Source organism: Xiphias gladius, chromosome 2, assembly GCF_016859285.1.
Source record: "Xiphias gladius isolate SHS-SW01 ecotype Sanya breed wild chromosome 2, ASM1685928v1, whole genome shotgun sequence".
In the NCBI taxonomy this organism is placed as follows: Eukaryota; Metazoa; Chordata; class Actinopteri; order Istiophoriformes; family Xiphiidae; genus Xiphias; species Xiphias gladius.
The window spans coordinates 9,340,077-9,367,694 of record NC_053401.1 but is presented as its reverse complement, the minus strand read 5'-3'; the positions used below and the strand labels follow the sequence as shown (position 1 = coordinate 9,367,694).

The 27,618-nt window shown below is 40.1% G+C and overlaps 1 protein-coding gene across 11 annotated transcripts in view; it reads right to left on the bottom strand.

Moving 5' to 3' along the window:
* plxna4 (plexin A4) overlaps positions 1-27,618 on the bottom strand; it is a 245,678-nt gene that overhangs the window by 109,262 nt on the left and 108,798 nt on the right. Inside the window, exon 4 of one of the 11 annotated variants that reach the window (XM_040144404.1) lies at positions 27,228-27,324. The exons of the other annotated variants lie outside the window; for them this stretch is intronic. Within the exon in view, the coding sequence (XP_040000338.1) occupies positions 27,289-27,324 (36 nt within the window). The 3' untranslated portion in view covers positions 27,228-27,288. Of the gene's footprint in view, positions 1-27,227; positions 27,325-27,618 lie in introns of those variants that run through there. 11 annotated transcript variants of the gene reach the window in all.

Sequence of the window (27,618 nt, the reverse complement as noted above, 5' to 3'; positions counted from 1 at the left end):
ATCCCTCAATCTGACCACCTACAAAAACAAATGAGCCACCAGGGAACGCACAGCATGTCCGCCAGCATTCAATGCTGGCTGGTGTAGTCACACTGGGACTGGAGGGGAACGCGCAAGGGAGAAAGACTGATCTAAATCAAAGACCAGTGGACTTATTTGTACAATAATTGGCTCTTATAAAGTATGTAATGGTAATTTTACCCTGTAGTTTTTGTTTTATCAACACAGCAGGGTGACCCTGGGTCTCTAGGCTTTAAGACTGTTACAGCAGTCTTCATCTCCCCTGATATTAAACTCTGCACTTTAAAAGAATAATACTCCAAAATATCCACTTACAGTGTGTAAAGTATTCTAAAATCAAATGAAAATAAACAGGTCATGCATGATTTTTTATTACAACAAAAACACACACCATCTACAAACAAAAAGCCTACTCAGCATAGACTGAACACAAGCAAAACCTTAATTCCCTGGATGAAAAGCCAAATCTCATGATTCTGATTTGTTGACTAAAAAATGACTAATCCTAGTTTCATTGTTGGCAACAGTAATTATTAATATATCTTAAAGTAATTTTTTCATCAGCCAAAAATCATTAAGGCAGCTACAGTGGTGCTAGCCAATATTATCTGATTCCTTTTCAACAGTAATAAAGTGGATTAACTGCTCTATACTAAATGGATTACAATGCTAATCTCTGCTATCACATTAGCACTACACAATAGACATTCACTGCCAGACAGACTTCATTCTGCCTCCGACTAGTGGGAAGGTGAGAGATGCATTGGGCCCACACATACATGCATGAATAGAAAACATTGGCATTCCACTCTCTCTCTCTCTTTCACACACTTACACACACACGCACGCTGGGACCGTCTGGCTGGAGCATCTCATATGGTAATGAGGGATACTCTGGGGAGAGTGGAGAGAGTTACTGGCACTTTTGACTCACTGAGCACACTTCCCCAGCACTGCAAAACATGTTTAGTAAATATTTCTTCAATAGCTGTGTGTGTGTTGGGATCTGTATGAGCATACATCTGTGGAGGAGATCCACGCTATATTGCAAATTATATAGAGAAATGCTAGTCCCCCATAAAGTGACCACACTGGTCATAAATGGTATCCCCCTAGTGGTTGTGACAAATAACTACACTACACACCAGTACTATCACTGAATACAGCGGGAAAGACAGTGGCTTCTGCAGTAAAAACACAGTTTATACACACCTCAAGTATTTTTTCTCTGTGATATTTTCTTTTTAAACCCATTCACACCTTCTAAGGCCAGTGACTGATTATCCCTTGTTTTCTTGAGATCTGCCATTAAAGTATAAGAGAATATTAGGGCAGTGTTAATATAAAAGAAATACTGACAACTCTAGCTGCATTTATTAAACATTTGCAGTGTTACAGTGTGGAGAAAAAGAAATGACACCTCACAGGCAGATTGTATTTTCTGCCTTGAATCTTTCAATGAAAAATGATGTGCCCAAAGTGACCATCTCCCTCTCTCCATGGGGCTAACAGCTAGCAGAAGGTGTGATACAGAGAGGGAAACCATTCCGGTGTGAAAACCACAGGAGTACCCTCTCTCGGTCTCCTCGTATCAGCAATGTACATCACGAAAGCACTTGGAAAAAACGGCACTTCCTCTGACGCCAGTCGGCATGAAATCCAAATTGAAGCAGGTAAAAATGTAATGCTGGAGTATTTATCCCAATATAAATACATTATGCTGTTTTATAGAAATAAAATAACCGTAAGACCCTTGCTTAAACTATCTGTGTTATGTTTTACAATGAAATCAAAAGGATGTATGATGGAAAAGATGCAGAAATGTATCAAGCTACATACAAATCCAGGAAATTATATTCTATCAAGTTATTATAATGTCAAAACATGGATTGGTTATTTTGTGGGTGGTTGAGTCCAAAAGACACCTTACATATCCTAGGTCAATAATGTTGTTGCTCCTCAGGAACCTTCTTCCAGTGAAAATTGCCCTTTAAATTCAGTACGTCTGGTTACACATCTGGGCACTTCAATTGATTTTAGATAATCTCAGTGAATTGGTGTGCCATTATGCAGAAACTACTCTACATGTGTAGTGGTGAGATTGTCCACATTTCAGGAGTAGTCTCGTCAGTCCTTAAGAGACGTAAAATACTGCTGTATTAGTGTTAGTGCAGATGATGGTTGTGGCTAAGTGCAGGATATAGACAGCCTGAACTAGCCCCTCTAGACAACACCGCATTGGGGAAACTACATATTGAATGTGTGCTTCCTAAAATACAGTAACTAAAGTAGGGGAACTACGAAGATGTTTCTGACTGAAGACTGTGAGAGTAATTAAGGAATTGTGTCTTTGCCTGCTATAGCATAGATTTGAGATGGCCAAAGGAAGGCTAGTCACACAGAGTTGCAGTCTGTTAAGCATGGCACACACACTAACACACCATGACCAGAACACACACTATGACCAACATGCTGCTGTTGGAAGCCAGAATAAGCTGCTGACTAAAGTACTGTGATGCTCAGACATGGTCCATGCAACCACAGTGAGGTGAGTGGGCTGGAGCAGAACGTCATCCAAAGTCATACAGCATGCTGGGCTACTTAAATTATCACAATATTTGTGTGAGGAATTCCAACAGTCCTCAAGAACATGCACCTGGGCAAACCCAAAGTCAGTGCCACCCACGACTAAAAGTCTTGTACGGTAAATATTAATAAGCCTGGTTCCAAAATGTACTTGAAATACAAAATGCTTTTAAATACAACAAGTAGAGTCTTGTAGTATTTTGGAAGTGTTGACTCTAATTCACCAACTTCGATGCTAGGGTCAGAAATTCTGGAAATTAATGCTAAACTGTAAACAAAGACAAATCTTGTTTTTAATGCCTATTAGATCCTGCAAAACTGCTTCTTGGTTTAATTTGACCTACCATACTTATCGTAGCAGTGCATGAAATAGCTTTACAAAGAAATGAATCATATCAGACACTTTAAGTGCATCCACTTTTATTTACATTTTAAAAAAAATTTGGAAATTAATTGTTACAAAGTAAAATCTTTAAAAATCTTCAAGAACTCCTCTTTATATTCACTTTGTTACAAACCTGTAGCTCATTCAGAACATTTAAAGACTGCTAATAATATCAATATGATGTTAATAAACATTGTAAATAGATGAAAGGCTGGATATTCTTTATTAGAGATGGTTAACAAACTCGTAACATGTTTCAGTGACATTTTCAAAAGCATGACAGAGCAAAAGCAAAATATGCACATGTGGGTCTCCTGGGGTCTCCTCTTTAAGCCCTTGGGTCCCTACCTGGTTCAAGATATAAATGACAAACTTTTTGGAGCAGCACAGCCACATGCCAAATGCCACCATAACCCAACCTGCCACACTTCGGTCAGGGTTCGACCCTCTTTGTCAAACCACAACGGAGTGTTAGGTATTCAACCAGGCAAGACAGGACATAGAGCCCAGAAAAGAAAGACAGCCAGACAGACAGAGACAACTGAGAGAACGTTAACTATGAAAGAGACAGGAAGAAAAGAAACAACATATCGTCACTACATAATGGCAATGTGTCTCTCCATGCATTCTATTCATACCGACAGCAATACAATGGTGGCTGTCTGATTGCCCAAATCCGTCCAGCTCACTGAAACATATGGCAGATGGGGGGTAGAAAGAATAACAGAAGAAAAGGGGGCTAGGAGGCAGACTGGATCCATCTCTGAGTGTCAATCAATGCCAGAACAAAACCTCCACGTCAACATTCAGTGTCTCATTATATAGCTTTAGGCAAGATGGACTGGTGCGAGACTAGTGGGGGAGTGTGGATGATTTGACATTAATCTGAGTGTATTAACGAGGATGTGGCACACTAATGTGAAATGCTAGGCTGGTTGTGTAGCATTGCTGGAGCACAGAATCACATCTGATCCACTATTCATCCCCAAAAGGAGTTATAAGGGACAGTCAAAGACTGACACGTTTTTATTCTACCTGAGAGGAAGACTGGACAGGAAAAGGAAAACGGAAAAAAATGCATTCACACTACAGGTGTAGTGTGGAGAAAAGTACTGCAGGTGACACAAAAATGACTAATTCCATGGTACCTCTCCATCCAGGGTCTTTTGGCATAGTATTTTATGTTTTATGGCAAGCTATAATGGAGACATCTTGCTGTTATCCAGAAGGTACAACAAAGACTCAGTGTTTTACTGCTTTCTTTTATGGAAGTAAAATGTTCATTCAGTTCATTAAAGAGACTTGCAAAGTCCCCCCTTCTTTCCTTCCTTCCTTCTTTCCTTCCGGCTCGAGTTCTCTCTCTACAGGACGATGAGTTGGCAAAAAAACCCACATAGTGGAGCTGAACACATTCTGTGCTTTAATTCACTATTCTCTGTTTTATGTTTGCGATTATGAATATCTGCTACACAGCAGGATTTTAATTAATGCCCCCCCCAATGCCTAAACTGTGAAGGAAGGTGCTTTGTGGGTGCAAATCAGGGAAATGTCATTGATAGCAGGGAAGTAACTACAGAGACTTGCATTGGCCGAGTCAAAACTATGCAGAAATTAGACCTCTACAACGGCCCTCCTTTTGAGTTTAGTCTATCTGTAAATGTTTTATTTTGAATAGGTTGTTTAGGAACAGGAGGCTAAAAGAAGTTCTAGAAAACCTCCACAACTTGGGGCTCTGAGATAAAAGTTGTATAGCTCAGTGTATTAGTGGGTGGCCTGAGTGTGGCTGTGCCATAAGAGCAGCAATACAAAGTAATTAAAGAGGATGACGAAAGTTAAGGAAATACAGATAATCAGAGGAAAACAAAATTGAAAACTGAAATTTTGTGAGTGAGCAAGAATATCTACACTTATTTTTGTTTCTATTAGTGCCACTCCAGTCTCCATCACCTCACATCTGGGATCTGTCACTATAGCAGCGTTGCAGGGGGATCCCTGGCTCGGTGACTGACCGTTGTGGCATTAAAGGTGTGGTGCCTGTTAGCCTGCAGGTCCATGCAGCCTACTAATCTAACCTTATCCCCCTGCTGAGGGATGGACAGAAAAAGCAAGGAGAGAGGCAAAAAAGAAGGACAAGATGTTATTGTGAGGGATGATGGTGTTGGACGTGAAAGGGGACAAGTATCTGGAGGCTTCATAACTCATTTCCCCCCCCTGCTCTCCTCGCCTCCCTCAATCTCCCCCATGGCTTCAAAGGGTGAGTGACAGGTCTCCTCTGCTATCATTGCTTTCGCTGCTGAGCTGCCTTAGAGCACTGTGACCAGGCAGGGGGCTCACAGCTCAGTTTTTGTTACCCATTTCCCTCCTCTGCTATTGCTCTTTTTCCCTCTCTCGTTCTGTCTCAATCTGTAAGCCATAAGGTTGTCTAAAATACCTGCAGGCTTATGGTATTTGACCAATCTTGACAATGTTTGTGACCTCTTGACTTTTCACAACTCAGTCAGTTTTTCTCATTTACTTTTTTCCTTCCGTTCTTTTCCAAATTTACCTCCCCCTTCCTTGGTATGTTTGTTGAAGGCTGTATTCCTCTACTGTTGAAACAAAGTATTTTGTATTTTGTTTCCCATTCGCCCGCCCTCATATGATTATACTTACATATGTTTAAATGGAAAACCCTTCACTCTCTGTCAGATGTGATCAGAAACAAGAGGCCTTGCGTACTTGATCGTTTTTTTTGTTTTTGTCTCTCCCCGCAAAGCCTGTTGCCACATGGTTTTTGATGGTACCCATATTTTCCAGTACATATATAAAAAAAAAGGCCTGGCACTTGATACTGTAATCTATGTGGAAGTGGACAGGGAAAAGCTCTTCTATCATGTCAGTAAGACAAAACACAAATATATTCAATGTGCCCAGTGGTGAGCAAAAAATGCTCACCGCTTTCCCTTTCCTATTCCTTATTCATCAACTGCTCCACTGTTATCCTTTTTCCTCTCAGTTGCCTCTTTCTGTTCTCACGGTCTTACTTCATTTCTTTATCCACTGATTTTTTTTTTGTTTTGCCATTTTCTTTTCTTGCAATATGCATCATTCCATCTCTTTTAGAGAAGATGTCTCTCTCTATATACAATCCCTCTACTCTTTCCCTTTTCCCATCCAATTCCTCTTTCACCGTCTCATTAGTGCCACAGCAGAGTCTTAGAGGTGACAGGTAGAAATCTCCTGACAGGCCTCATCTAGCGCAGACAAATACCTAGCCTGACTGAGAAAAACCCATACGTACATTTCTCTTTCAAAGCAATTACTTCCTCTACTGTTTTTCCTTTCTTACCCCGTTATTCTGCAGTGATAGGAGCTGCTGTTTCCGCGACTATCGCTGCAGCTACTGGCTGGGCCTCGAGGACCCCACAGACGCAACAGCATAATTTGAGTGCACATCAACACCTGTGTCTCTATTAGTGGCGCAACCCGGTGGCATTGGTGCGCACCCCATTGTACTTTATAACCAGCGGCCACCATGTGAGATCTAAAAGGCTTTCGGAGCCACTAATGAAGTCAACATGATCCCCAGGGTAGTGAGGGCACCAAATCAGTACTGTGGTGAATCAAGACTCAGCCTTTAAGGCGACACAGCAGTGCACAAACTCAGAGCTATGGATGCCATTCATTCGGAGGCTAGCAAACTGTATCAGCAGGTTGAATAGTATAAATACAGCCCACTGAGTATAATCAAGTTGAAATTACTCTCAGTGGGCTGCGTTTTGTGTATGTGTGAGTGTATGTGACAGAGAGGAAACGGTTGTATATGTGTTGTCCACATCTTCGAGAACAGCAGCACTCAGGAAGCTGTACATATGGCAGAGCAAGAAGCAGCTAGCTTGGATGTTAGAGAAACAGAGGGAAGAAAAAGAGAGGAGAAAGTTGAGTTGGAAAAGACAGACATCTTCACCATTCTCTTTCTTCCAGTAAATTGAATACATTTCATCTAAGGATCTATCTATTGTGCCTTTTTACTACAGTATATAATTAATATATTCAGGGTCTTTGTAGTTTTTGTGACTGTAAATATCAATATATATTTGGGTTCTCTTGCATTAGCGACCACCAATTTGAGTATGCCGTTTATCTACCTCTATATTTACTGCAACACTGCTCCGTCCTTTCCTCCAACGACTAGCATGCAGCCTGCAGACAGAGGAACTTTCTAGCCAAAATCTCTGTCCACAGCATAGAGAGCATATGTGCATGGAAGCTTGTTTGGGCAGTTGGTTTAGTTCAGACTGAAGACTGAAAAAACAAAAGACCAAAAATTCACACGTGTATATGTGACAACTGAAGGACAAGGTGGTCCATTCTCCTTCCTAGTCACATAAGTACACTTAATGGCACTTTTATCAGCTAACCACATCCCATTTTCTCAATTGTCAATCACCAATTTGTCCAACCTTTGAAGATAATGAACAGAGGATGTTTGCCTTTTGAGCAAAGGAGACTGAGAATCCCTGACCTATGATAACCTAAGGTAATGAATAAAAGGACAAAAACGGCAATATTGGGGAAACCTTAGATCAAGCGTAACACAGAACAGATGCATAGCTCTCTTCAGGAACCTCAAATGAATATGAGTTCTTAAGATAATTGTCTGGCGACAGACTTTGATCAACATTCACAGGGTCATTTTACAAATCTCTATGTAAGGTTGTATTTCACAACACAACACAAGAACTTGAATCCAAACTGGGTTAACTCAATAGGCTTTTCTTGATTGGACCATACTCTGTTTCTATAAATGTCAATCAGCAGCCTATCCAAACAGGGTGGTGGAGAAGGGCCAGGTCCCGAAAGAGATGTCTAGGTCTGATAATTACCTACTGACAGGCTCAGATCAACTTTAGTCAAGGTGAAAGCATGACTTTGAGAACTTTTTAGTCCTTTTTTTTTTTTTTTTTTTACCAGACTGAGCTTTATTTTAGTGGATATCTATCTTTTTCTTTTCCTGCCTATTAGTCTGCCCTCTTCTCACTGGTCAATACTCATTTTCAGCTTGTTTTACCACGGCAAAAAGAGCAGAAAAGAAAGATAAGCACAAATACATAAATACACAAACAGATATATCTATACAAAAACACACACTCACATTCACACATGCACAGAGAAAATGCCAAGAAAAAGTCAACATTTCTGAACTTTTAACTGTTTGTGGAACAGAAAGTGTATTAAAGAGTAACACGTGAGGGAAGAGGGCACTGTGTGTGCATGTATGTGTGTGCATGTGTGAATAATAGATGGGGAGCTGAGAGCCAGACGCTGTCTGCGAGAAGACATCACCCTGGATCCCATTACCACACACCACCACCAGAATAACTCTGGAGACACAAGAATACTCTTGCAAACACACCAAGAGTTCAAGCATTAATGCACACGAACATGGCGATATAAGTGCACATTCCTGTGCCCAAACAATCAAACATAAACTTTGACCTTTCTGCACCCCTGTGCTGAGTTTCTCAACACAACACTATCACTGCCCTATGCCTTTTTTTCAGGTTTAATCACAGAGTCGAGTAATTTGAGCTTGATTGGGCAAGTAAAGGAATGAAGTTTGAAGCTGAACTCTTTCTTCTAGACTGGTAAGTAAACAGCTGTAAATCTTAATGTTAGCTATGTAGCGAAAGCAAATACTTAGATGTAGCACCTTTAAATCTATGGATCACTGACTGAAGCTGAAGACCCCACATACTCATGAATTCATTAATTACCAGTGGCCTTCCCTTTCAGACTTGTGCAGATTTGTGTGTGTATATGTGCATGCATCAGTGTGTGTGTGTACAGGAAGCCTTCATTGCCTACCCTTCAGTTTTATGTTGTGATGATTTATGAGGTTCCTACCAAAGCTTCTAATTAAATGGGGAAGTACCACACAACCAATTCCTCAAAGATGAGCAGGTGTGAATTTCTGTGTCCCCTCCTTATTGTCTGTGCAAGTGTGTTTGTGTGTATATGTGCATGTGTTTGTTTGTATATTCCCTTGTTTCCAGCCTTAAGGGCGCTTCCTTTTTCTCTCTCATCTCTCCTCTTTGCCTTTATTCCTTTATTAAACAGACTGCCACACTCCCTCCATTATACCTGTTTTCCCACTAAAGTGAAAAATTGTGTTGCAGGCATTGCAGAGGACAGAGAGATGGAGACAAAGAGAGACCCACAGTGTAAGAAAATGAAAAACAAGGAGAGCGAGGAATAACACTGCACTAAACCCTCAAGGCATGTGTTGATTCCCCAACTGCCATAATAAGGGAAATCATTGGAGGAAAGAAGGTGAGACTGAGAAAGAGCAAAAAGACTAAAGGCCAGTGTCCACTGAAAATGGCATGCAGGCATTACATGAAGCTTATGTGTGAAAGAACAATTACAAAACTGGTTTATTTAATGGTTGCAGGCAGCAGGAGTCATGTGTGAATAGATGGTTATACAGCCTTTTTTTTTCTATTTTTTTAGTTAGCTAGTACATTAGCTAGTATATTTTTGATGAACGTGCATACAAGATTAAAGCATAAAATATACTTTCACAGTAAAAGTACTATGTAAGTATATTTATCCACAATAAACACACATGAAAGTAATTTATGCTTTGTAAAAATTGTTAGTTATCTGTGTAAATGTAATATGTCATTCCCTTGTTAATATATGTGATTGTAGCTTAAAAGATTAATGCTGTTTCCAGAGAGCTTGAGAATGAAGCTTCAGAATGCAAACTCAAAAACAAGCAGGCTTCTGAGTTATTGCTGAGACACCATTTCCCCTCAAGCTAATCATTGTTCCAGTGGACATTTGCCATATGAGAGTGCTCAAAAAAAGACTGAGGAGAGAAAGAAAAGTAAAAAATACGGTCTATACTCAAAGAAGGAGACCAGTTCCCGTACGTCACTTCTATTTTCTTTTCTCTTGTCCCTGTCTTGTTCTCACTTCAAGCATCCACCAGAGGCAAACACATTAATCACAAGACAAGTTAATTTCTGTGTGTCCCTGTGTAGGGCACAGTACCTCACCCTGAATTATGTCTGGCACATTGGAATTGTATCATTAGGCTACAGCTCTACTTTAACTTTAATATAGCAACAAGGTTTTTCTGGCTTGTCAGAAAAAAAAATCCCTATGATGCATTAGTCTGAGTGACATTACTTGGTGGTTTGGCAATTGCTTTGAGTTTTGAAATTTATGATTAATAATGTATCCATCTATTTTGCTTTCATGTCCAAGAGTCAAGAAAATGATTCCCGACCTCTTCATGAACTCAGTAATCATTATCATCATCATCATCATCATTACTATGCACATACCCTCTCTTATACCAATGAAGACATCACAATTGTAAGTCGTCCTTTCACTGACTCCACGGGAGGTTTTTGTAAAATTAGCGCTTCTTTATCAAGGGAGCACATTAGAGTTTCACGCCCACGCATTATGCCGTAGCACAAAAGCAACGTATTGTGCATGATAATGGAGGCTTCACAGTGGGAATCAGATAACTTTACCCCATAAATAAATGAGCGTGTTGTTTCAGGATGGTTGGTTATCTAATAACAAAGATGAGGAAACAAATAAAAGGAGCATTCAAGCGTGTTCAAATGAAAACAACACCATTACAACTATGTTTCTATGTGTAAGCCCATACATTTGTGACACTGTGTGTAATTACGCAGACTCTGAACTTGGAAACAAACACATGAGCTACTGTAGTGTAAAACAAAATAAATAAACACACGGTGGAGTGTCTTGCAATCTGTCAAAGCAAAATTTTAATTTTGCTATATCTATTTTTCTCTTCAGATGATTTAAAAAATGTGGAGAACGTGGCTGATATGTCAGTCTAAAGACATCTAATAACCACAGTCATCCTCTCATCCCCTCCATCCTCAATCCCTCAGTCTTATTATCTACATTCATTTCTTCAATGTCTACCAATTCTGTCCTTTTACGATGTCACATATCAAAGTACGATGAGCAAACAGCCAAAGCAAGTGCCCTGTAGGAACAGAGTAAGTCTGAATGACAGAGAGAAAAAGTGACAATGAGGAGAGATTGAGAGGGACTGAGACAGATCACCTGCAGAACGTTGGAAAGATATGGGTGTAAGCTGCATTAAAACTTGAAGACAGATAAAAGTTAATTCTTTCTCAGGGAGAGACAGAGAGAGAAGTCTAAGAGGATATCTGGTGAATGGGGCCTGTCAGCTCACGTTGTGCAGAAATCCTCTTATACCTCAAAATTTCAATTAGGTGGGAAGCGTTTCGGTGTGGTGCGCTTCTCTCATTCTGCGCAGGAAGTACAAGGTGCATGAGGTGGGATTTGTCACAGCAGCGACAGGCCTGCTCCACCTACATTATGATTCAAAGAACACACACACACACAAACACACAAAGAGCGCTCCCCCATCCAACTGCCAAAGCCATTTCGAGTGACAACAGTGGTACACTTGATGCTACTTCAGTGTTCAGTGAGCAGTGTTGCAATTGAGTTTGTTCCACCAAAGAGGATATGAAATTGAAACTCCACAGGTTTGTGTGGGGCTGCTGTCATCTGTATGACAGCTACAATTACACTATGTGTCGACCTTTCCAAATGACACGACTTACAGTAATTACAATGCCAAATGTAGCAGCCCATTTTCATGCTCTGTTTTCATTTAATTCTCACCTTAGTGTCTCGCTTTCATTTTACCTTGTCTGTCACCCTCTAAATTAAAGTCATACATAGCCAGAAGAAGAACCAAAGTATCCAACTTTAGTTCTAAAACTGTATTTAAATGAAAGTAGAATTAAGGTAGTAAATATCTACTAAGTAAAAAGTACTTTATTTAAACTACCCGAACAGTAACTGATAATTTTTTAACTTTTTACACAGCAGTATAGAGGCCCACAAAAATGAGATTAGAGAGTATTGTTTAATTAGGAGGAAAAACATAATTCCAGTTTATTAGAACTTGAGTCAAAGTGTTATAATGTATGCCATCATTTCTTCTGGGCTGATAACACTGTATTCACCAAAGTAACATGGAACTTTGGTGAATGCTCCGAGTAGCAAGATTGTGAATGATTTTTACTGGAAGTAAATTTTTACCTGAAATGTTTGCTGTAACGCCTTATTGGACAGAAAAATTACAACTGCAGCAAGTATATTAGGTCAAAGTTGAACCTGCAAGAGTCCTAGATGTCAGAAAAGAACTTACCATAATCGATCATAAAGAAACCTTTGAAAGTAGAACCAAAGTTGTAATAAGCCAGAATTATCCTTTAGGGTAAAAACCAAATTTCTTCTCATGGCTGTTTGACAATACAAAAAACCTACTTGCTTACAGCAACATGAAACTTACATTTGCCTTTCTAACTTTTCCCTTCTCCTATTTGTCCCAATTCAAAGCAAGTTTAGCTCTTTTTTCCTTCCCTTCTCCTCTCACTACCCCGGTCATTCTCCTACAAGTATTTTACCCTTTTTTTACCTAACCTGTCAGCGTTCTTTAGAAACTATCCATCTCTTGTTACCGCTGCCTCCCTTGTCTCCACAAACTCTCTCTCTTACCCTTCTGCTCCTCTTTCCCAAAACTCAATCCTGTCCGTCTCTTCCTCTCACCTTTTTCCCCCCTCGCTCTATTCCCTGCTTCCCAGCTGGCTTTCATCTTCCCCAGGTTAGATTACTGTAAAGCACTGCCTGTCTGCCAGCATTCCTGAAAGCTTTTCATCTGTGCTCCGATTCATCTGGGGAGACAGCGAGAGCAAGGGGGAGTGAGGGAGAGAGGGTGAGAGAAAGAAAGAAAGAAAAAGAGAGGAATGCAGAGGATGCTAGCAGAGAGAGAAAGAGACAGAGACAGACAGAGAGAGGGAGATATCAGAGCCTCCAGTGGTTAACCTACACTGCACACTGCACCATGGGCTGATGGGAAATTTCCCTGCTGGTCTCTTGACTGTCTGTGGAACGCCCACTCAGAGCTGAGAGCACTCCTTGCTGGGGACAGACAAACATGCACACGCATACCAGCACATTGCCACTGCCTGAAGCAAAACGCAAAGAAAACACTATACACACAAACAGCATACACAAAATCCTAAATTTACACATAAACCAGTGAAACTGAACACACATTTCACAAGACAACACCGCAACAAACTGAATAACACTAGTTAAAACAAAACCAGGAAAATTGCTCAAAATTGTTCAAATGAAAGAAAGGAAGAATGAAAAAAAAAAATCACTTGGAGATACAGTATTTGTTGATTCTTGCACAAAAGCTCACTTTTCATACTCAAATCTACAATCTACCAAATTAATTCTTGTTATGTTTTGCATTAGATTTGAATGTTCAAACAGTTTAAACCTGAACTGCTCTAGCAGCATGATAATACACCTGGAGATGTGTTTATGGTGTAACTGAGTCAGATGGCCACCACTCATGTGCACACAGCACAGCACAGAAATGTAGTCAGCCTTGAGAAAAAAGAATGCATGAGATGTAAATGCAACAGAAAATGTGCGAGTGCGTGCGTGTGTGTGTGTGCGCGTGCACCTGTGTTTCTGCCCACACACATGCACTGAGAGCTTACAAACAGCAGTACAGGTTTAATTACAGAAGGCCCCCCAGCTGTTTATCGTTCTGATTCAATATATCACTGGAACTAGGGCTCTAATTAATGTTTACTTTAATTTGTTGATTATTTTGGTGCAATCATAAGTCCTGCGAACCCAAGCTGACATCTTCAAACTGCTTTTTCTATCCGAACAACATATTTAATTCAAACATTTAATTTTCAATGATGTAAAACATGGAAAATATAACATTTGAAATTGTTTGTCATTTTTTCATGATAAATGAACGATTAAAGAGATCTGTGGTCAGTTACTGCACAAATCTGCAGAAATGATGTGATGCAATCCAGTCAATATGAACCAAAATCTCAAAAGAATGTTCCCAACATCTTGTGGAATCCATGCCACAAGGAACTGAGGCTGTTTTGTGAGCAAAAGGGAGGCACTCCAAAGTATTGCTATGGTATTCTTAATAAAGTTCTCGTATTAGAGCATTTCTACTTTGCTTTCATCCTAACTTTGCATTCTCCTACAGTCGCATCGTCACATCATCACAACTAAATCTCACTGTACCAGGTCTATCCTCTGTGACGAGGCTGCGTGATTATATGGTGCTCTAAAGTATAAAGGGGATCCCTGTATGTGACATTTATGGAACTGCCTGTCTTCTGGCCCTATTCACAGTCCCACACCCTTTAATATTACTTCTGTCATCTACTGTCACTGCCTTATGACTTTGGCCTTGCCTAACTGCCAGCTGACATATGGGCAGTCTGTGTGTCTGTTAGTGTGCACTTGACAGTGTGAATGTGAGACTGCTGAGACACAACACGACGGTATAGTACAGTAGAATTTGTTGGGTATGAGGATGAGTTATCAGTAATGACACTAGTTACAATACAATACAATACAAACTCACACCCCTCTCAACTTCAAAAAATAAATTTGTTTTTATACCCACAACAAACAAAAAATAAATGAAAAATCACAGTCTTCGCTCCCCAAACAATACCAGTATATTGAATGGGAGGGAATGCACCAATTTGGCCATAAAATAGGGAGAAAAGAAGACTTGAGAGAAAAAAGGGAGGGGTTAGGAGGAGAACAAAAAAGTGTCCTCCAAGCAAGCGCTTGTACATTCACAAACTGAATCGAATTAGCAATTTCTGAGAATAACGATTCTTTAGTCTTTGGCAGAACTACCACCCCCACACAGAAAAATGGAAATTACACATAATGAATACATTAACATGTATGTCATGATAATTCTTATAATCAAAGTTAACAGTATGTGGTGATTATTGCCCTAAATTGTCTACAGTTCTCTCAATAGGCCCTCAGGGACTGTTTGGTTGCTGTCCACATCCTCTGTGTGCAGCTTGAGAAATCACTCGAGGCGGATGAGCAGGCTTAATGAATGAATGAATGAATGAATGAAATGATCAACTGTCTGGCAAATGGCCTCTAAAAGCATTGGAAAAAGAAGGCAAAATACTGCGCGCGCGCACACACACACAGACACACACGTATACAATATACACATACACACACACAGACAAAGACGAACCGAGCCTTACCCTGTTATGATAAGAAATTATCACTCAAGCCTTCTACAATACAGCTAATGCATCAGGCTCTGTGGGAAGCTCATTGTTCCTGAAGAGGTGATGTGAAATTGCTGTGATCAGCCAAGTAAGTAATTATAAAATGAAATATCCACTATAATGTGCAAAGTTGGAAAGTAGACTTCTGCAAATTCGCAATAATATAGCAAGAATATAATGTGAAGATTAATTAACACTGAACAGTGTACACACAGCTTGCAGTTTCTATTGCCTGTGCATAATGAACTTTGTGGATATGAGTAAATATGGGTAAATGTCAAGTATTAATACCCTCTGCCTCAAGCAGAGGGTATGAGCTACCAAGACACAGAGTGAAGGCTCAGTCTGGTGTACTCCTTTATGCTGCTACACGTATAAATTATGATTTCTGCCAATAGTATTTTTACTAACATGGTTTAAAGTGACTGCCTATTTTTCTTTTCATTATATGACTGCATAAATCTAAGACTAACGTATGCATAATGTGTCACTCTTGCTGACTGATGCCAAACACATTAACATGGTCCAAACAGACCATCAGGGTCTCCCTCTCAGAGAAGCTGCCGCAGGGCTGAAAAAGTTCCTCCCTACCTCCAAAACGGGTTAATTGTACAGTCTGGAAGGGAGTGCTGCCTCAGTGCTGAGCATCATTATCTGTTGGGAAGTTTTCACGTGGAGCTGCTGAGTAAGCACATTGACCAACCTCATCCATTTTCCCTATACATATTTCCCATTATTCTGGGTGTGTAGAGTTACTGGAACCAATACTGCTTAAATAAAACCAGTACATGTAAGGCTAATTCTGCATTCAATCAATTGCTGCATTATTAAGTAGCTGGCACTGTCAAGTTTAAATTGCAATCAATAAATGCAATTAATACCACAAAATATATGGCAGCATTTTATGCTAGCTTTCACTGTGTGGTACTAGTGGAAGGGATTATTGTTGTCACTACTCAACTAGCCTGTGTAACATCAGTCTTTAGGGAAATTAACAACACGTTCCTGTTTTCGCCCTGTTTTGCAAGCCCTGCAACTTACGTACTGAGTGAATCAATGAATGATGCAGTGTGGACTTGGCTGCACTAGTCTTGGAGCTGAGTTTTACTTTTGGGAAAATAAATAACAGCAAAATATCCAAAATGATGTACTGGTATGGTGAAAAGACCCTGAGATATAGTATGTTCAATCTTCATTATTGTTTTAAGCTCTTTAGTGAATACCACGCCAAATTAACATTATGTGCTTTCGGGGGGTTGATTTTTCAATCAGTAATACGAAACTGACCATCTGCTATCCTGATAAGCATAGCTAGTACATGATAAGTTACCAAAACTGTGGCTGAAATTATATGGCCTATTAGGGTCACATTGCTGAGGTTTATGCTATTATGTCAAAGATCTAATTACTGTAGAAATCTTTCAGCATCCAATATTGTTGAACTGTCTGTACCTTAATAGAAAATTTGATCTAACACCATGAGACAGAATTTAATGTTTACAAATCTAGGATCCCGCTGTTTCACGGTTGTGTATTGCTAGAGCACCAATACACTCAAAATCAATAAAATGTCCAAGTCAGCTTTGCTGCTCCCCCAACCCCATTTCCTTCACTCCTAGACCGTAAACTGTCCCATTTGAGCCCTATCATTTCCATCTCCCAGGGGCTATGTATTTTCACAAGCCCAGTCACAGGCCCTTAGCTTCTCATGATCTATAAGCGTGTATCTCTCTAGGGGTCTCAGGCCAGGAGATGAGGGCTCTAGGAGGGGACTGGTAGAAGGATTAGCTTTCCTATCCTCCTCCAACTCTTTACCATTTTAATGAGGAAGGCCAGTGGGTCTTTCTTCTACCCCAGCCGACTGTGTCATAGTCTGGGCCTGGGGACAGAATGCGGTTGCAGGGGTTCACGGACAGTTCTAATACCACACAGCCATTGTGCGGAGAAATGGAGTGAGATATGGCACTGATGAGAACGGAATGAGCAGAGGTGTGCGTATGAGAGAGAAACAGCCAGTGACAGAAGTATGTGGGTGTCCTATATGAGTGTGTATGCACAAACCTCTGTGTGTGTCTTCTCCCAGAATAAAAGAGTAATTTAAGGCTTTCTATGGGCCTACCTCCAAAGCTCCCCTGGTATGCACCCCGATAACACAGAGAGGGCACATGTGGATTAACTCTCTATTGAAGGAAATGTAATTACCTGCTGATATGAACATTATTATTACTAACCAGGCAGAAACTTGACTGTTTCCCTTTCAAAAATCCAAAAAACAGCCAAGTGAATGGTAAGGGTTAACTAAGCAGGAAAACGAAATTGGGTGGTAATGCTTCACTTTGTGTTTCCAACATCACTTTCACAAAAGACAACGAACATCAGGCAAAGTCATCGAAAGGGTAACTGTGTGGGGACGTATTGTGTTGAGATTGAACAAATACACAAATGCTTCCAGGCCAACTTTTTGTCTTTAAAAAAAGTTAATATCTATACATTGTGTAGTGGATACATTCAACCATGGATTCAAGACTAGATGATTCAAGGCATTGTAATCAACAGGACATATGGGTGCTACTGTATTTAGTATCAGTAAGTTGGGTCTGACATACACTTCCAAAGCCACCTGGGGTTATGCAAGGCAGATGTCTACTAGATGCTTTAAAGGAGGACAAAGCTACTGTCACTGAAGTGAGAGAATGGTTAAAAAAAAAAAACCCTTCGGCTGAAATAGGGCTTGACAGCAATGGACAGTGGAAAAGGCGAAGGGGCTGACGGTTCTAGTGGTGTGTGTAAAGATCAAAGGTGTGTGAGTGTCCGTGTCTCTGGCATGCATATGGATGTGCATGTGCTTGTCCATTCTTTCATGGGAGCAATCATCCAATGTCACCTCAAAAGAATCTAGACTGAGACAATTTTTCAGAATCTACAAAACCCCTTGGCAAAACAAAACTGGAGCTGCAGCAGGGGGTCTGCGTGAGTCCTCTCTATTGGACAAAAGGCCTGTCAATCATCACAGGGGGTCAGGAGGGTGGTCAAAACTCAAATAAGGGTACAATGGCTCTTTGGGATTTCCTACACACGCACTCACACACTAGCGCACACACACAAACTCAGCAAGAATGCATGGCTAATCAACCTTGGGGAAAACACACAAATAACCTTGAACTGATGTTCTATGTGTGTCAGTGATAATGGGTTTCATAAAAAGAAAGAACTAGACCAGCCAAAGAATGCTACTGATGTGAATGCATGCAGCCATGGCTATTCAATTGGTTATAATAGAGAAGTCCATGAAGAGGAGTCATTGATACGAGCTGAAGTCCACTTCATGGTGGTTTGGGCATTAAGGGGGTGAGACTGAGAACCATTTCACAGCCAAAGACACTTGGCCTTGGGGCAGAAATGTCTATGGAGTAGGGCTAGATCAATGCTATGACCTAAGGGCATCAAGGGGCATAGAACACAATCATTGCTGTCACTAAAGCTTGACAATGACTTAGGCTTTGTTCTTCTGTCACGATCTTTCTCACGATACACTGAATGACCTCAGACACAAGTGGCAAGCACCCATGCCAGTCAACCAAGCCCTCTGTAGTCACATCCTAAACCGATGAAACAGCCTAGACACCCACCCCCCTTTTTTTTCTGCAATTCTCTCCTCTTTTTTCATATACACTGTTCTCATTTCCTTTTATTTTCCAAATACCCTCCTTTATTAATGTCCCTCTTTACTTCTCCACCCTTCCACTACTTCTTACTTCAAACTCTCCTGTTTTGTCTGCTATCTTCTGCAAGACCTTTACCTCTTTTCAACTCACCTTTGTTCTCCTTTTTTTCCCTCAACAACGATGTTTCCAATGTGTTCAAGCCCTATAGTCCCAGGGCAGGCTAAATCACAGCCAGCCACAGGCGCTAAATAAGAACAAACGCCTCTGCTTTACCTGGACAGCCTCCCTGAGGGGACACTCAGAGACTAGAAGACAGCTAGCATTATCTCCATTTCTCTCTGTAAACTGACCCCCCACCCACCCAACTCCCCTCACTCTCTGCACCATGTGTAATTGAAAAACACAGGGCCCAAAGGCCTTTACTTCTCTTCACTAAAGAAATAGGGCGAATGCCTCATAGGGGGAGGAAGAAAAAGTGAGGGTGTGGGAAGACACAGAAAGACTGCAACGTGGTGGAGTGGGAGAGGTGATTTAATTGGACCAAAAGGCAGTCCCTGAGGCCGGCATGTACAGTACCTGGGCACTAGAATCTGTATGCACACAGTGAAGGATTGTTTGTAAAAGCTGAGGGGGCATAGGTGAGAAAATACATAGAGTGGGAGGGAAATCATCATATGAATATATAATCAAAGATCTAAAGAGGATAAAGTTGCTTAAGATACTGAGAATTTAGAATTTTCCTGATGCTGTATTGTACTTTGTGAATGTACAGAGACAACTGGAAACAGGAGAATATCGAGAAAGTAACCTCAAGAACTGGAGTTCCTGGTAGATTCTGAGATCAGTTAGAGTCTGAGTGGTCTGGCACACACGGTAAGTGCTTGCAAACCACAGCTACACTACAAATACATCATCAGGTGACTTACAGAGCTAGAGGTTGATGATATGACTTCATGAGATTCATCTATCCAACATGATGTCCAACTCAAAACGCTTGTAGAAACTGTGCATGTGTAAAGAAAAAAAGAGAAGATGTGCAGGGGGCTGCTTGAAAGGATCCTCCATCCTGTTAAGTTGTTTGATTTTAAACAGCTGGTGTGTATTAATCCCCTTATTGTTAGGACACAAGCCAGGGGGCTCCCTCAACACTCTATTTACACACACCCACACACAAAATAATCAAAGGAAAACTCACCTGTCTCTTCAACATTATCCACAGAGGGACATACACAACATGCTGTACATGCACAACCTCCTTGTACAACTTTTAGATGCAAATCAACATCAGTCGAATCACAAATGTCCAACATGCTTGTCTTGAGAAATCACCCTAAGACTTGGATGTACAAGTGCATACATATGATGCCCGTGTGTGACTAATTATTAATTTCTTCTTTGTGTCTGACTACTTTGTATTCTCATCTCTCTCTCTTTCTCTCATGTCGTGCACACTGATGAAAGTGGGGCTTGTGTGTAATTAATTGGATATGTTTGTAATTAGGAGGTGAGAGAGGGAGAGATGCATGCAATCCTGCTTTTGTTTTGTTGCACCTAACAACAGCACAGGAAAATAAAAACTGATTACACAGAACACTAATTACTATGAAATTATCCCCCTCACTTCACAGGGTTAATTCTTATTCCATGTGTGTATGTGTTGGTCTGTGCACTCACTGCGCATGCATACACACAATTTGTGTGCCTTCCTTCTACACGGATATGGACACACACTTTGGTGCTACAATCAGTGCGTTATTAACTATCAGCCTGATCACAGAAAAAGCATTAACTCAGGATGAAAGGTAATGAAATATTTGCCGAACAAGAAAGCAGCTTGCTTATTTGTTGGTGAAACACAGCGTGACACATGCTGTCAGGGACAAAATGAATGCAGCTGATGATTTACAATACACTCACTAATGAGCTCCAAATTCTATGGACTCCAACAATAACTTTTCTAATTTAGCCTCAACTTTGTATGACTTTGTTCATAACTCAATTATTTAATTTAAAATATCTGACAGACAAAATTTTAACCTTTCGAATAGTAAAAGATTACTGCAGTGAATGAGCAAGGGACAGCGAAGTCAGGATCTATTCATAAACAGAGCCAGTCAGCTATTCAAAATGGTTCAATGAAGTGCCCTAATCATACTTATGTGGGTCTCAAAAGTCAAGCTCTGCTGCTGAATATGTTGAATAATGAGTTGGTTGATTGTTTTGTTTACGCATTGTGTGTGTATGTCTGTCTATTTCAAAGTACATAAACCAAAAAAAACATGCACACACATCACTTCCAACTGTGCCTAAAATGATTAACAGCCCCTTTTTTGCTTGGTGGTGTTAATAAGCTTATCCTCCAGCGGCTTTTATACAAACAAACACAGATGCACAACTGACACCAAGAGACTAACTATAAAAGCATTTGAGGCTTTTAAAGTGAGCCTCTATTAGCATGGGGCAGTAAAGAGGTCTACAGTCTATACAAACACACAACTATGCACCATAACAGGTAACAAACTGTGTTTTGCAAGAAGCAACACACAAACTGTAGCAAAGAAGACAGACCATCGGGTGTTAAATGGTGAAGTTTTGGTGTTGTTGATACACATGCATATTAACCAGATAGATAATTTGAACACACATATTTTTACTGTGGTGATATAGTTACATTACATCGACAGTGGTAGTCAAGAGTACTACCACTGTGCTTTTCACCACCAATCTAGAAACAGATTTACGATCATTATACGAATATTTGAATCCAAGTCAACCATAAATATTTTGCCTCAAACTTATGTATGTGTATTTATATGTTTATGTTTTCTGTATACTCCTCCTTAATCCTTTGCTATATGTATGCCAAACTAAACAGTGAAGCCTCAACAACCGTGCAAATAGAGTACAGGATAAAAATGCAAAAGCCGAACAGACAGATGACAGCATGTGCATCCAAAGTATGTGCTTTCTGAAATCTATTTTTCCACTAAGGTGGACCGGAGGGGGACACCCTCTTCCCTGTAGATTACGGAAATAGAAGAGTGGATCCCTATGGACCTCTCTCTCTTTCTATCTCTCTGTCTGTTTCCCTACATCCCTCTGTTGCATGGCTCGGCTCGTCCTGTGTTACCATGGCAACAAGGACTGGTGCGGCATGGCGAGGACTAAGGAGGGAGAAAGGAGAAGAAGAGAGGGAAGGAAGAGTCCAACTGCAGTCCCCTCCCAGCAGCAGAAACCCTGAGGGGAATCTAGAGGGAGAGATGAAGAGACAAGAGCTCATCGCCAACTTCCTTTTTCAGGAAAATGTATTTGTCCTTCAGCATCAACACCAATTTGTCCTTCTGTCGCTTCCTCTCTTATCTCCATCCTCTGCTCCTTTTTCCTGCCCTCGTCTTCTCTCTTTTTCCCCAACTCTCTCTTCCCTTCAATCTTTGTTCTTCCAACCTTTTCTTCCTCTTTTTCCACTTGTTCCCTTCTCTCCTCTTCTTTTTTGTGTCTATCCCTCCCTCCACTTCTCCTCCACCCCCTGGAATAAATTAGTAATAACAGTGGTTTGGTCCACAGTGATGAAGTAGAATTGTAATTATAAAAATGTCACTCCTGGTTATGCCAAGAGAATGAGGGTGGGGCCATCTCTGTCTGTGACATCTGCACATTGTTGGAAAGATGGAAGAAATAACTAATTCTGCTGTATTTTATTTTATGTGGTCACATCAGTCTTACATGTAACTAGAGACCTTAAAAAACAGAAAGACGAAGGCTTCTATTCCATGTTGTCACATTGAATTTCTTTTTGTGGATATATGACTGTCACTTCATGTCTGAGAGGAATATTTGTGCTTGAAATGTCACCTTATGACATTAATGTGGCAGTCATAAAATTGATTGTTAGACCTCTAATGCCTCCATTTATTCTCATCCAGCACTTGAGTTATATATTGGGACATTCATAACATCTTTGTCTGGATTCCCTTTGTTTTCTAGCACAATTCAGATACAGCAGGTGACATTTCAAATGGTAAAATGTACTATGTATGTACATTGGGAATTGATGGTGTTTTCCTAGAAGAGGTGTTCATGAATGATACAAAGCTATTTGTATATCTAACAAAAATGAATAAAATGAACTGGATGTTTTGGCCTGCCCTCAAGTTTTCAAGAGATTCTACAACCCAGATACTTGTTTTTAATCTCTCTTATGTGATAGTCGGTTTAACTAAACATTTCTCTTGTACTGGCACAATTTTGTGTGTAGTTAGGACTCACGTCAGGTGCAGTGCATAAGAACCCTGCCCTTCAATCAGAAACTCAAGGGTCAAGCTCCTTCACTGACAAGCATCCACTGTGCTGGAGTTTCTTTGAGAATGATCCTGAATACCTATCAGGATCTGCTGTTGTGCTGTTGTTGTGCTGCTAACTCTCTGGTTTGACCAACGAACAAGCCAATTCCTTGTTAATCAGTGATATAATGCACAATCAACACCAGTATATCAAAAAGTTAAGTTTCTTACACTCTCGCCTATTCTTGCAATATACCAAAACGTGATTTCATTCTTTGATAGTGATACAACATGTAGCCTTATCATGATTCCCACTATATTTTTAGGATATGAATAGCTTATGTGGCTTTCGAGGCAGTGGGGAGTGATAAAGTCTATCTATATCATTGTCTGTTAGAGTCACAAGTAAAGGCAGAGCTGTCACACTGATGTAACAATCTGGCCTGAACAGGGCCAGGGTGGCAAGACTCCCATTAGACTGATAAAGATGTTCATAAAAGGATTTGTATTGGTTGTCACAGAGTGTATAGATTCTTATCAGGCACATAAAGATGCGACATCCATGCACGTGCACAACTATGCACGCAGATACAAATGGAGGGAGAGAGAGACACATTTCTCTCTCTCTCTCTCATGCACACACATACACCCGCCCCATTCATCTTCACTATTTACGCTACCAAACCAGCTGTGATCTGAGTGATCTCACCAACTGATTCTGGTTCCGATTTGAGGTATTGGATGACAAGAGGAAATCACATAGAACCCCAGATATGATCAGATTCAGAGACATCCTCCACCTTGCACCGAAATACAACTGGATCACGTTTTGACACATAACACAGGCAGCCTGCTTATCCCATCATTACTGCAGCTCACGTTCCCTTTGAAAGACAACATAACCCAATTACCAGCATCCTGTTTTAGACAAGGACAATACATTGGTGTGCGACAGTGTGTTTTTTTCTGTGTACACATGCGTGTATGTCCACACATTTTTCTGTTTGTTGAATATCTTGATGTTTCAGATAAGTTTTATTACACTGGGATGGAGTCTACTGAAGGTCCCACATCTACATCCAACCACACGATATGTCTTGGTTCTTTATCTCTGCAGCTTTAAAGACATTTAGACTGTCTGATACTGCCTGATGTCCCATTTAATAAAAAACAACAATCATGGATTTGTAGTTTTAGGGGAATATAATATATGTAAATTTGATTTGATTACCTGATTTGATAGATCCTTAGCCATTATTATTTTTTGTTTGCAGCTGCATTTGCTTTCACAGACTTCACTGGTGATCTAAAATAGTGTCAAGACTAGCACTGACATGTCTACTATCAGTGTGCTGCTGGATGCCAAAGTCACCATTACTATTGGCTGTTGACAGTATAGCATTATATATCATGTTGATGATCCTAATAATCACAATAAATCATATATTAGGTCAGGTCATAGGCTTTTAATACTATTAAATATTTAGGACATAGACTGTTGATAGTATTAAACATTTCATTGTTGAGAGAAAGGTTGAATAAAGACATCTCAGTCTGATATCTAAGTGACTCATGACAAGAGCATGTGGGAAACTACACGTCCAACTTTGGAAATTGAAAGTTAATAAAGGATAAAGAGGGGAAAGTCAACAAAATCCTAAACCCTATCACAGTTCTTGTCACTGTTGAATTATATAATAAATGCAATAATAACCTTGTTGATTAGAATAAATGCAGTGCACTGGAGAAGCTTTTTATGACTGATGTTGCCTCTGTATAAACATAATGGAGAGAGCATGGATGAAAAGATGGAGGGAGGGAGAGGTGTTATGGTGCAAGACCAATTCATTAACAGAATCCATTAGTGCATAAATGAACAGTGGAAATAAAACAAACAGGAAAGAATAATTACGATGTACTGACTTGATACAGCGCATGTGAGTTTACACGTCTGTGTCTTTCAAGTGTTAATGTGTAGATTAATATATTTGTGTACCCTCTACCATGCATGTTTCAGAGGCTTAGAAATGTCATAAAAACGATTGCTGACTGTTATCAGGCCTTTCTCAAGGTTACCATGAGCTACTTTAATTAACACACACTGCCAGAGGGAGGCTCCACTGATACAACAGCAACACACCAAATTCTCTAACAATGTTTCTACAACATTGCTGCAGGCCGGTAGTATTTGTTGTTCACTCCAAGGTGAACCAGCAATAAATCAATCTGGGAGAAAACCCAAGCACTCTTGCACTTCATGTGGAGGCACGCTGATGAGAGAATTTACAAACTGTGTTTAACACAAATACATTGTTCGTGAAGAGAGAAATTCAGTGTGTAAATCCTTCCAGCACACAAAACGGAACATTTGAAAACACTTAATACTTTTTCGAGGTCAAGTTGTTATTGTCACACACACATGGCCAACAGTATGTTTATACAACTTTTTGTTAGAAACTTAATATAAAAAAATTTAAATTTTCTGATCTGTTACAGCCAAAATAGTTGCTTTTGAAAATGTGCTCCGTCTGCGCTGAAAGAGTGTTCCACCTAATGTCTGAAACATGTCCTTGAGCAAAGCAGTGTGGAAAGAACAGAAGAAAAGGCCTGTATCCGCACACATACCTACATAATTAATTTTTCACACAGTAACGTACCACACAGAGCCGGACCCCCTCTCTTTCACACACAAATCCATGCACAATCATCTTGATGTTGTCCTTTAAACCTTCATCGTGCGACTAACTACAGTCACAAAGAACGAGACAGGGAACCAACACAGCACTGATCACAAATACTGACCTACTGTGTTCCTATCACTTACACACACCGGTGCACATCCAAACACATTCTTTGTGATATGACTCACCGACCCACTTCTGCGTCAACATTGAAATACAAAAAAGTACTGTCAAGTTTAATCAAAGAAGAATACACACATACAAAAATACCCATATCCAAGCAGACAGACATGTACATTTACATAGACATCCACATTTATATTGCTCTACAGTTTTGTTTTGGTCTATTCCAGCTCTCACTCCATTAACCCTCTTGAGTCTGTCCTATCCTATAGAAATACGCTCCACTCATCTTTATAAAATATAGTCCTCAGACAAGGACACATAAACAAGCATAGAAAAAGCATTGTAGAACATCTGTAAATATAGATTCATCGCATTTAAAACTGATGCTTTATATACAGTCGCCCACACAGAACGAAATCCCTCCTCAATTAATCTCCCTTATCTTCTTTTAAAGATTGCCTTTGACCCAATGCTGCCTCTTTTTCTCCCTCTCAAACCCTCGTCTACCTGATGGCCACTGTCTGTTCTGTCTGCAAACATGCAAGAGGAAGAAGAGAAAAGTAGTAGAACATAAAGAGAGCAAAGAAAAAGTAAACAGAAAGTCAATGCTTGAGAGGGAGGGAGCTCCTCCACCATTAAAGAACTCAGAGAAACAATGGAGGAGGAGGAGGAAAGAGGTAAGGAGAAGGGAAAGGAGCAGAACACATGCTGTCTGAAGCACAGACTACAATTTATGAACCACCTAAGATAAAACTAACCTTTATTTAAAAAAAAAAAAAAAAAAAAAACTGCTGTACTTAATACAAATGAACCAAATAATTAACCTGCTGGAAAGCTTTGTCAAAAACAGTGTTCATGTAACAGACAATTCACAAGAGCAGGATGCATTGGATTAGGGGAACGAGACAGGCAGTGAGAAAGATAAAAGTAAATGCAACCTTGATGAAAAGTTAAAGTAAGCAAAAAAGGTAAGAAAAGAAATGTAATTAAATTGAAGCCTGAACAGACAGAAAGACAAATCAATTTAAAAAAAAATTAACAAGAGAACCTGAAGATATGCAGTTTGAATGTCGCAAAGCATGACTTTAACGCAACATACAATTTTCTGAACCAGTACACAGATAGAAAAAAAGGGGAGGAACAAAGGATGGAGAGAGCAAGTAGAAAAAAGAGAAGAGAATAAGGAAGAGCATGTTTCCTCTAGTGCTGAGTCCCCATGTGTCTGACAGTCCGATGGATGATTTATGGCAAGCATCGTCTAGCGGTGTAATTGGCCGCCATGTTGGTTTCTAGAGTGGGAATGAGTGCATAAGAAAAGTGGCCAAATCTCAGGACTTGTGTGGACAATTTCTTCATAGCAGCAATCTATTGAGAGAAATGGAAAGTAAAGGGGTGGAGAGGCTGAAAGGAGAAAAAAAGAGGGATGAGGGAAAGGCAGAGCTCCACTAAAAAAGGCTGAGGGGTGCCATAGAATAATCTTGCGTGCCCTTTTATTTCGCACATTATAAAGCTAGAAACAAACAAACACAACCATGTCTTCACATACACTCTGAATTGCTCTATCCCACAAAAACACGTACAGATATAAAAATACATAATAGGTAATGTCAGAGGGAGTAGAGCTGTCAACAGCCTCTGCATAAATTATCCCATCATTAGCCACTTCCCGAAGTTAATTGTCCTTTTTCCATAGTG